Source organism: Balaenoptera musculus, chromosome 14, assembly GCF_009873245.2.
Source record: "Balaenoptera musculus isolate JJ_BM4_2016_0621 chromosome 14, mBalMus1.pri.v3, whole genome shotgun sequence".
Lineage (NCBI taxonomy): Eukaryota > Metazoa > Chordata > Mammalia > Artiodactyla > Balaenopteridae > Balaenoptera > Balaenoptera musculus.
The window spans coordinates 22,004,047-22,015,407 of NC_045798.1; the positions used below are offsets into that span (position 1 = coordinate 22,004,047).

The window sequence follows — 11,361 nt, forward strand, 5'->3', positions numbered from 1 at the left end:
ATCTGGGGCTTCTGAATGGTCAGTGGCCTATTTCGCTTTTGCCATTCAGAGCAGGGGCCAGGCTCTGGGGTCAGAAGCCAGCTGGTCTCAGCCACTGTCTGTCTGTGTGACTCTGAGCAAGGTGGCCTCACCTCTCTGAGCCACAGTTGTCTTGTCTGTAAATTGGAGGTGCTGGCAGGATGGCTGGGATAAGGCGTGTACAGTCGTGGCCTGCTGTGAGGTGGCCAGTGAACTCGCAGGGCCTTGCTCACAGGGAGCCAGGTGAGGGGTGGCGGGTGCCTCCCACCAATGCTCCAGCCAGCTTTCTGGGCACCCCACGTCTCACCCCCTCAGCACAGCTGCCCTGACTCGTCCAGGGCAGTCTTCCCAGAGGCCTCTGGGCTCAGGATGACCTAGACACACAGGAGCCAGAGAGAGAAGAAGACAGGCACAAGTCAGCCTGGTAAGTATGTGCTGGGTGCCCTGGGAGCCCAGAGGAGGTGCCCAGGGGACTGTAAACTACCTTACTAAATCCTTGAAACAAAGCCAGTGATAGGTGTGATTATAAGCCTCATTTAGCAGGTTAGTCGCTTGATCATGGCTAAGTCAGGATTCAAACCCAGGTTTGCCAGCCTCCAAAGTCCCTATTTTCGGCCTCTTGGTTTTCCTACCTCTCTATAGCTTGGCACTTGAACCGGAAGCCACAATACTCTAAATGCGGTTGGCTTAGCATGAAAAAGAGGACCTATCACCTCCTTCGTTCTAAACACCATACTTCTGTTGATACAACCCCTCTAATAGAGCCATTCCATTGACAGAGGGGCAGGGGAAAGGAGAGGAGAGTAGAAAGCCGGGCAGGACCTATTTTCCAAATCCCCACTCTGCCACAGTCTCCCCTGTCTGCCAGTGGAAGGAAAGGATGATCATTGGAGGGCGCAGTTTGAAGGAGGGGTTTCATAAGGAAAGCTTAGTGAACCAAGGAGACAAGGCATCTCGTGGAATTTCAGCCCCAGGGCAGGAAGTGGCTTCTCTGTTGGAAGCCTATACAGGAGGGAGACAGAAGTCTGCTTCGACATCAGGAAGGAAGGAAGATGGACGGAAGCAGAAGACTCTGTTACACAGTGAAAGGTGTGGGGAAGAGATAAGGTCTGCCTGAGGAAGACACAAGGCCGCTGGGTTTACAACAGTGTTAGAGACACTGAAAACAAGATTGTCAAGGGACACAGAGGGGAACACAGAAAGCGATCCGTCCTCAGAGGGATGGAAAGGAGGTAGGGAACATGGTTTTAAAGCAGCTGGGACAACGGCGGTGTCAGGGAGGGCTCACTTCGATGATTCAGCTGTACAGTCATCCCCAAAGCTCTCAGCCATCATTTTGTGGACTGAATATGCTAATTAGGTCCTGGTCCCTGGAGACTGTGCAGGGAGCCTCCCCCCCCCCCCCCCCCCCCCCCCCCCCCCCCCCCCCCCGCCGTTAACTTGCTCGCTGAAGCAATGTAACAAAACTACCCCTGACAGGCCTGTGCTAAGCACAGCACAAGTCTTATCTCCCATGTCTTCCCAAGCACCCTGTGAGGTCTCATTATCGTTATCCCATTCTCCACATGAGGAAACTGAGGCTCACAGAGGAGAAGCAACCCACCCAAAGTCGCCTGGCTGTAGAGGCGCAGAGCTGGAGTTCAAACTCGGGCATGTTCTGTTTCCATAATCCATGTGTTTTTGTTGGTGGTGGTGGTGGTCATACCGCGCAGCTCGCGGGATCTTGGTTCCCCGACCAGGGATTGAACCCGTGCCCTCGGCAGTGAAAGCGCAAAGTCCTGGTTAGGACTAGACCACCAGAGAATCCCCATAATCCATGTTTAAGCACAAGATGAGAGAGCAAAGGGCCCTATTTGGAAGGTGTATTAAGTGAGGTTTGAAGTAGCCTGGATCTTAAATGTCAGGCTGAGGAATTTGAACTTGATCTTATAGGTAGTGGGGAGCTATTAAAGGCGTTTGAGCAGGGGAGTTGACCTGGCAGCCTTCTGAGGGTTCAGTGGAGAGGAAGTGTCCAGAGCAGTCGAGGAAGTTTCCATGCAGGAGTCCTGAAGGCAGGATAAGCCAGGAGCAGCAGGAAGGCGGTCAGCACCGTTGTACTCACAGACTGTCGATGGAAGAGCTCCCAGCCGACGCTCTCTGCATTCCATCATTGCCTTGTCCTTGATTCCGGCTGGAGCCTGCCCTTGGCTTTCAGTCTGTGCATAAATCCAAGCATATCAGGCCAAGGCCTCAGTGAAAAGAGAAAAATGATTTTTACACGGTGTGGAGTAGTGGATATGAGCTCTGGAGCCAACTGCCCTGTTTTTGAACCTCTGCTCCACTCTCACTAGCTGTGTTACCCTAGGCAAGACACTTAACCTCTCTGAGCCTCATTTTCCACCTGTAAAATGGGATGGAGAGCAGTGCCCACCTCGGACTGAGGATCCAGTGATACAGGGCATGTTAACGGCAGGGGGCCCAGGCCTGGTCCTGGGTGAATGCCTGGAAAAGGCAGCTTTGCGCGCGCGCGCGTGCGCGCGCGCGCATGTGTGTGTGTGTGTGTGTGTGTATGTTTGTGTGTGTGTTTGTGTGTGTGTGTGTGTGATCTTCCGAGTGGGCCAATGCCTGCCCCTGGTACAGAGTGTTGATCCTTTCCTAACACTCAAGAAGCTGCCATTACCTCCATCTTGCCTGGGGAATTTGTATTCCCTCCAACTTTGCACATTGCTCAGACATTTATTTTATTTTATTTATTTATTTATTTATTTATTTATTTATTTATTTATTAACATCTTTATTGGAGTATAATCACTTTACAATGTTGTGTTAGTTTCTGCTGTATAACAAAGTGAATCAGCTATATGTATACATATATCCCCATATCCCCTCACTCTTGCGTCTCCCTCCCACCCTCCCTATCCCACCCCTCTAGGTGGTCACAAAGCACAGAACTGATCTCTCCTCCCCGTGCAATACAGCTGCTTCCCACTAGCTATTTTACATTTGGTAGTGTATAGATGTCAATGCTACTCTCTCACTTCGTCCCAGCTTACCCTTCCCCCTCTCCATGTCCTCAAGTCCATTCTCTACGTGCTCAGACATTTTAAATTCATTGATTTCTGTCCCTTCCTCAGAAGACTTCAAGCTCATCTGTAGGACAGTTCTTGTTCCTTGTTGTTGCAAGGGCTGGCTGCGTTACTGGATGGAATCTATTTCTTTTTAGTAACTTACATTGGCCCCCCCTCTACCTTCTTACAAAAGCAGTAACATGCTTGGTGTGGGTCACACAAATAAGCAAAGAAAGAAAAACCAGCAGAAATAATCGCTGTTAGGATTTTAGTTCTCATCCTTCTAGCATTATTTTAGAAAAAGGAATATAAATATTGGTTTTCTACAAAAATGAGATCACTCGACACATGCTGTTCTCACCATTTTTTCAGTTAATAAGACATTGTGAACAGTTTTCCAGTTCTCGTCTGCATCCTTTAACAGGCAAAAAGCATGTCTAGTTATCTTTATTTTGCAAATTGGATCTTGCAGAGCCCCAGGGAGTGGATGCAGGTATACAGGGCCTGAGGCCACCATTAAGACAGCATTTACATCTGGCTTCTCCCTCTGGTGGCCCTATTTCCTATCCTTCCTTTGTCAACCTGAAGGATATTGACCCCAAGGGCACTCCTTAATAAACCTCCTGCACCCTAACTTCCAGCCCAGAGTCTGCTTCCCAGGGAACCCAGCCTGTGATAGGCGGCATTCTTGTGTTTACCGTGGACTAGCCTAGAATGTTCTGAGGGCTGGGCCTTCCTTCTTTCTTTGAGCTGCCAGGATAAATTGGACTCCAGCCAGAGCTGAAAAGTTTTGAGCCTTGGCAGGCTGCCCTGGAGTGCCAGAAGTTTCCAGGGTAGCCCCTAGCTGGGTTAATTAAGCAGACAGCTGGGTGAGGATTTACTGTACAGTAATCTTTACTCCCCTTGACACCCCTCCAAGATGACAACATCTCCAGAAATAATAAGAATCATAGCTATCATTGTGAATATCACGGTGAGTATTTTACAGATGAGGAAATGAACTCAGAGAGGGTGAGTAACTTGGCTGAGTTTACACAGCCAGTGAGTGGTGGGGCTTGAATTCTAACGCAGGACTGTCCATTCTAAAATTAGTGCTCTTTACACTTCACTAGAGCTATTCAATAGGAATAATATCAATAATATGACCTTTTGGATTGTTGTTATTGTTCAAATTAAATGACATGTGAACTGCTGAGCACTGAGTACAATGCCTGGCTCATAGTAAATGATTGATAAATGTAAATCATTAATCAGAACCCCACCCCCACCCCAGGGGCTTCCCTTTCTTCTTAGAATGAAATCCAGGATTTTCCTGGTGGCGCAGTGGTTAAGAATCTGCCTGCCAATGCAGGGAACACGGGTTCAAGCCCTGGTCCGGGAAGATCCCACATGCCGCGGAGCAACTAAGCCCGTGTTCCACAACTACTGAGCCTGCGCTCTAGAGCCCGTGAGCCACAACTACTGAAGCCCGCACGCCTAGAGCCCGTGCTCCACAACAAGAGAAGTCACGGCAATGAGAAGCCCGTGCACCGCAACGAAGAGTAGTCCCCGCTCTCTGCACTTAGAGAAAGCCCACGTGCACCAACAAAGACCCAATGCAGCCAAAAATAAACAAATAAATATATTTATTAAAGAAACAAACAAAAAAGAATGAAATCCAAACTCTTTTAGTGTGGCCTACAAGACCGCACAGCATCTGACCCTATCATTCCCTCTCTTCCTTCAGTACAGTGACTAAACCAAACTCACATCTACCTCAGGGCCTTCGCACTTGCTGTTCTCATTTACTGGAATGCTCTTACTCTGGGTCTTTACCTGACTGAGATTTCTATTCAAATCGCAGCTCAAATGTCATCTCCATAGAGAAGACTTCCTTGACCATTTAATGTTGCTCTTCAAACCTGAGTCACTCCCTATATGTTACCCAGTTTTATTTTCTTCATAGCCCTTAACATGAGCTATAATTCTTATTTACTTTCTTGTTTACTGTCTGTCTCACCTACTAGAATGCTTAAGCTCCAAGAGGGTAGGGGTCTTTCTGGTTCTCCACTATTTGCCCAAGGTCTAGGACAGTGCCAGGAAGAACAGGCACTCAACAGAGATGTATTGGTTGAATGAATGGTTTCTACCAGTTTGGAGAGATGTTTCCGAATGCAAGAGAGAAGCTAGAGGAATAGGACATCAGCATAAAACTCTTTGCCCAGAGAGCAGTCCTACTTGCTCAGAGCTATACCAGATGCTAACTTCTGAAGACAATTTCAGAGACCTTCTGGAACTTGCTTTATGAGGCACCTAAGCAATTAGCTTTTCCTGACGCCTGTGCAAGGGGACCAGGTGCAGAGTCCTTGGGGCTTTCTAACTGTAAAGACAGCTCTCGTCTCCAGAACACGCCTCCGGCTGAGCTTGGGACAGAGGTGAATTTTTTTCCAGCAATAAACAGCTTCTCTGTGTCAGTCTGAGGAGGGTGCTAATCCTCACTTCCCCCACCTGCTGGCAGACCCACCCAGCCCTGAGTAGGTCCAGCTCCCATTTGGCAGTGCCAGTCAAGGACAAGTGCCCACTGGGACCTCAGGAAGAGGAGCCCTGGGCCACCCAGCAGCCGGGTTCCAGGCCTGGAGCCAGGGTTGGGGGCTCACATTTTTCGTCTCTCTGTGATCAAGCTCTCTCCCCCTTTTACTTATACTCCCCCATTATGAAGAGAGTACATGCTTGATGCAGAAAACTTAGAAATCATGGGGAAATACAATGGAAAAGAAAATAGTTCAGCCAGTTCACCACTGTGAACAATTTGGTGTGAGCATTTCCTTTTTTTTTTGGCCACACCTCACTGCTTGAGGGATCTTAGTTCCCCAACCAGGGATTGAACCCAGGCCCACGGCAGTGAAAGCGCTGAGTCTTAAAAAATGTATCATGCTTGGGCTTCCCTGGTGGCGTAGTGGTTAAGAATCCGCCTGCCAATGCAGGGGACACGGGTTCGAGCCCTGGTCCGGGAAGATCCCACATGCTGCGGAGCAACTAAGCCCGTGCGCCACAACTACTGAGCCTGCACTCTGGAGCCTGCAAGCCACAACTACTGAGCCCGCGTGCCACAACTACTGAAGCCCGCGCGCCTAGAGCCCGTGCTCTGCAACAAGAGAAGCCACGACAATGAGAAGTCCACGCACTGCAACAAAGAGTAGCCCCCGTTCGTCACAACTAGAGAAAGCCCGCGCACAGCAACGAAGACCCAACGCAGCCAAAAATAAAAACAAATAAATTAATTTAAAAAATGTATCATGCTTTATAGGAATTTGTGACCTTTTTTTTACTCAGCTTTATATTTTGACTGTTTTATCTGAGCATTTGCCTTAAACATTTTTTACTGAATTGCTTTCTTTGCTATAAAATATTTTTATTAGAACATCAATATCTGCTTGTTGCAAGAAAAAGTCAATCACTGTTGCACAAAGTGAAGGTTGTTTGAAATCCTAGCCCTCAGGTGTGTGTTTTCCCAGGAAAATTTAGTGCACATCCTGCAGTACTCTGTGTGTACCCTTATCAATGTGCGTGTGTCTACATAAGTGATATCAAACTAAACAACTAAACATACCGTTTTGCAGCTTGATTTCGTTTTCACTTTATTTTTCTTTTCAACTACACGCTGAGTCACCTCAGTCTTTTTTTTTATTGTCTGCATAGATTTCTGTGGTATGAATCTACCTTGTATTTAACCACTCCCCTATTGAAGGGCGTTTTTCTTGTTTTTTAATTCCAAACAATGCTCCAATGACTTTTTGTGTGGGTTCATGTGCACATGGGATTCTGGAGATATTTTTCTAGATGTGGAAGATCAAGGTCAAAAGGAACAAATAAAATAAAATAGGAATAAATAAAATAGATATCGACAAAGTACCCTCCAAAATCACTGTCCCAATGCCTGTGGGCAGTGCCTGCTTCTTCACTAAACTACTGGTGCTGCTAATCTTTTCCATCTTTGTTCATCTGATGCGCAAAAAATGGTATTTCATTTTGTTTATTAGTGAAACTGGGCATCTTCTCATGTTTGTGGCCATTTGTATTCCTTAATTGCCTATTCCTGTCATTCACCCCAGCTTCTACTTAGTCTTATGGATTTGGAAGACTGCTTCATATTAGTGAGGTTGGATGTGCCATGTTTGTTGGATATTTCCTTCATATTGAGGTTGGATATGCCATGTTTGTTAGATATTGTCTCCCAGTTAAAACTTGGTTTCAAATGACTGCATATTTCACCTCAATAGTAATTCCTATTTGGATATTTCATCCCCCCCTCCCCGCCCATTATAAACAACATGATGAACATCTCTTGTGGACCTTCTTTTTTTTTTTTTTTAGGAAAAGTTACTAGAAGTGGAATTTATTGGATCAAGGGTATGTATATTAAGGATCTTAATACATATGTACAAAATAACCTCCAGGAAATGGTACCACTTCACACACTCTTTCCGGTAGTGCATCTGTATCAATTTTCCATATCATTTCTTTTGGCTGCGCCATGCAGCATATGGGATCTTAGTCCCCTCACCCAGGGATCGAACCCGTGCCCCCTGCAGTGGAAGCGCGGAGTCGTAACCACTGGACCGCCAGGGAATTCCCCCTCTGGTCTTTAGGGAAGAATCCTTCCTTGTCCCTTTCCTTGCTTCTGGTGGTTGCTGGCAATCTCTGGCACTCCTTGGCCTGTGAAAGCTCAACTCCAATCTCTGTTGCTGTCTTCACATGGCCTTCTTAAAAGGACACCAGTCATTGGATTTAGGGCCCACCCCAACCTATTACGACCTCATCTTAATTTAACTAATTACATCTGCAAAGACCCTAGTTCCAAATAAGGTCACATTCTGAGGTTCTGGGTGGAAAATATTCAATCCCCTAAAATAAGTAAAACGGCGCTTATTATTTTAATGTTTGGCTCTTATTGAAAGGAAATACACACACACACACAACCTCAACAGCCCAGAAATGCAGATGACAAATAATGGGGCATCTTTTTTTTTTTTGGCTGGGCCGCACTGCATGCAGGATCTTCCCCGACCAGGGATTGAACCCGCATCCCCTGCAGTGGGAGCACGGAGCCTTAACCACTGGACCACCAGGGAAGTCCAATAAAGGGGCATCTTAATGTAGAATGGCTTAGGAATACGCTTGCTGCTTGGGCTGAATGTGCCCCGAGACAAGTGATCAACTAAGTTCATTCTAACTCTGCTGCTCTGAGCTCGTCATCAGGTGCTCAAGAATAATGTAGAATAACTGTTCGAGAATGCTCCCTGCTTTATTGTTTTTCACCAGCACGTTGCCCCCAAATCGTTGGGAACAGTGTAAAGTAAGTGGCAATCTTCAACCCCCAGAGTGTTCCTCTATTAATGCTGAAATCATTCTTAGAATCAGTCTTAGAATGAACCTCTACTTTGGTTCAGGTCTTGATTTGGCCCCCAGAGCTGTACTACCTTTGGCAGGTCATGATTTCTCGAGGGCTTGACTTCATCTTCATTAAGATATGCCTCAGGTAGGGCAAACTGGGCAATTCCTAGGTTCTCTCCTACCCCTGTGTTTCCCGACCTGACTCTTCCCCATTAGTTGCTGGTGGTTGATCCAGCTCTGGCCCAATCATGCCAAGCTCCAGGTGAAATATGGCGGACAGGTGAGTCACTCATCTTCCCAGGCCAGTTACCAAACAGAACTGCTCTACTCCTGTTCAGCACATCCCAGTGCTCTCCATGGCTGCTCCCAGCCATGCTGCATGTTTTCCAACGTCCCTTACAGCCATCAGAAGATGAGCGGTGGCCCAGAGAGGTATGCCAGCTTACCCAAAGATACTCAGCAAGTTAAAGGCAGAATGGAGACTAAACCCTCAGGCCATGGTTTGTTCCCCCTCTGGATCCACAGCGCTTCCCTAGGGCCAAGCCAGTTAGCTATCCTCTGCCTGACTTAAGAATGGAGTTATTGGTTTAGAAGCCAAAGCTGAAGATAACATCACCAACTCTAGCTCATGGTTTGAAAACTAGAATTCTTCTTTGGAAGTTAATGGGAAACCCAAAATAATGGAATCTGCCCTTCAGATGTTCGCAGAGGACTTTGAAGTGGTGTCAAGTAACTGTTAAGTGAAGATCAGGTAGTTAAAAAGCACCCGATGCAGAAGCAGGTCTCAAGGACAATTTATATTTATTTGTTGATGACTCTGACTAAACATACTTCAAACATAGCAGAAGTTAAAGAGTCTGTCAGGTGACGTCATCTCCTGCCAACAGCTAAAGGTGGCCCGTGGAGAGTGACATGAGCTTCATCTTCAAGCTGAGGCCCTGACTCTGGGCAAACAGCTGGTGGGTGGACCTGGTCCTTCTGGCCTGGACTGGGGCCTCCGAGGAACTACTCCTTGTTCTCATACTTGTGCTTGATGTGTTTCCATAGCTTCTGTATTTTAAAGACAAGAACCACAAACTTAGTTTTGCCTCTCACATTTTATAACTCCTCCCACTGCCCTGGTCTCTATAACAAACCTGAGAGAAACATGTACCACATCCTGACAGTTTGCAGTGGGCAAACTGGAAGCAGTACTAGGCTTGATGTACATTCCTAACATTTACAGAATGTTCTGATGCTCTCAATCAGTGTGTGAAGTAAGTGGGAAGGCATGATCTCACTTTACAGGAAACTGAGGTAGAAAGACTGAGGGACCTACCCCCAGAGCACACAATTATTAAGGAACAGAGGCTGGAAAATGTCTCATTTCTTCAACTCCCAGGTATTACTCAAGAGGTCCTAAGTGCATGGTCCCCAAATACTTCACATTGAGCCATTTAAAAAATTTCCTCAGACCTATGATCCTTGGGTCAGGAACTAGCTGGATTCTCATTCCTAAAAGCACCAAAGATGGGTGGGTTATGACAACATCCTGAGATGCCTTCCCCACACACTGGAAACGGCCAGAGGAACTGCTTGAAGATGAACAGTAGCAGCACTTTCATAAGGGCAGAAAATTGCCCTGGCCACAGGCAGTACATCAGTGGACAGAGCCTGCCTGGGCTGTAGGCCCAGACAGCTTCAAGTTAAAAACAGAGTGAGTGGTGGCACAGGCCTTATTTGTCCAAGACCTTCCCCAGTATGAGCCACAATTTAACGACGGAAAGCAGGCAAGGCATCCAGCACAGTGCCTGGCACACAGTGAGTCTAAAAAGTGTTGTTATTCTCTATCTCATGCTTCCACTTTCTCATGAGGAATGTAACAAATGCCATTTTTTGAGAGTACCACCTACCAGGTACTGTGGCACCTTGCCTGCATCTCATATAATCCTCACAATAATTCCCTGAGATACTTACTATTATTATCATTTCAATTCCACAGATAAAAATGAAGCTCAGACAGGTTAAGAAACTCGCCCACCTTAATGCCACAGTTATTAATTGATAAGGCCCAGTGTTCCCATCCAGGGCTCTCTGATTTCATACCCACCCTACTCTTAACCATTATTAATACCACCGTTGACAGCATGGAAAGACTTTGGAACTGAAAAGTGCTATCTGAAAAGGCCAGTCACGGTATCTACAGAGTTGTTCTTTTCACGACCGTCGCCCACTCAAATCTGCCCTTGAAACCTTCAGACGAGATAGGGGGTCCCGGGTCCAGCCCTGACTTGCCTCTAACTCCCTGGTGATGTGGCCCTAACAAGTCCTTTGCTCTCAGTAGGTTAGTGTTCGCTTCTGCAAATGGACAAGTAGGTGTATGGGGCGGGAGACAGCAATATTTAAAACCCCTGCAAAGTGGGATCTATTGACCCCGTTTAACGTTTTAGGATTCACACCGGGCGGAGCGGACAGACGGCAGTCTGCAGACAGAAGACACCCAGGGATCCCCCCCTCCTCGTAAAGGTAGACTGAATCCCGCCCCACCTCCACTCTCACTGTCACCCCTCAGAGGGGCCCAAGGTCAGGGACGGCCCAGGCCCTCACCCCTTCGTTGATGTGTTCGTAGATCGCGTCCGCGCCTTGATCGAAGGCGCGCTCGAAGAACAGGGCGCCCACGGCTATGGTGAGGGCAAAGGTAGAGGTCCTGCGGAACAGCAGGGAGTACAATCTCGCAGTCAACGTTGGGCCCGCCATGTTTGTCCGCTGCCGAACTAGCGCCACCGCGCACGCACCGCGACCGAGCTTTCTCTCCAAAGGTCCTCAACGTGTAACGCTTTATGGGATTTGTAGTTCTTCTGGATCTCAGCGCTCGTCGTTTTGAACTATGGAAGTAACTGATGGCTTGCGCGTGATTCAGATCTCCTAAAATCCAGATCACGGC

The 11,361-nt window shown here is 47.3% G+C and overlaps 1 protein-coding gene across 1 annotated transcript; it reads right to left on the reverse strand.

Moving 5' to 3' along the window:
- Positions 1-9,222: 9,222 nt before the first annotated feature.
- Positions 9,223-11,227, reverse strand: LOC118906632 (cytochrome b-c1 complex subunit 9). The gene is made up of 2 exons (XM_036874142.1): positions 11,025-11,227; positions 9,223-9,488 (listed from the first exon to the last, which is right to left on the reverse strand). Exons 1-2 carry the CDS (start codon positions 11,172-11,174, stop codon positions 9,444-9,446), a joined length of 195 nt encoding a protein of 64 aa, XP_036730037.1. The 5' UTR covers positions 11,175-11,227; the 3' UTR covers positions 9,223-9,443.
- Positions 11,228-11,361: the final 134 nt, after the last annotated feature.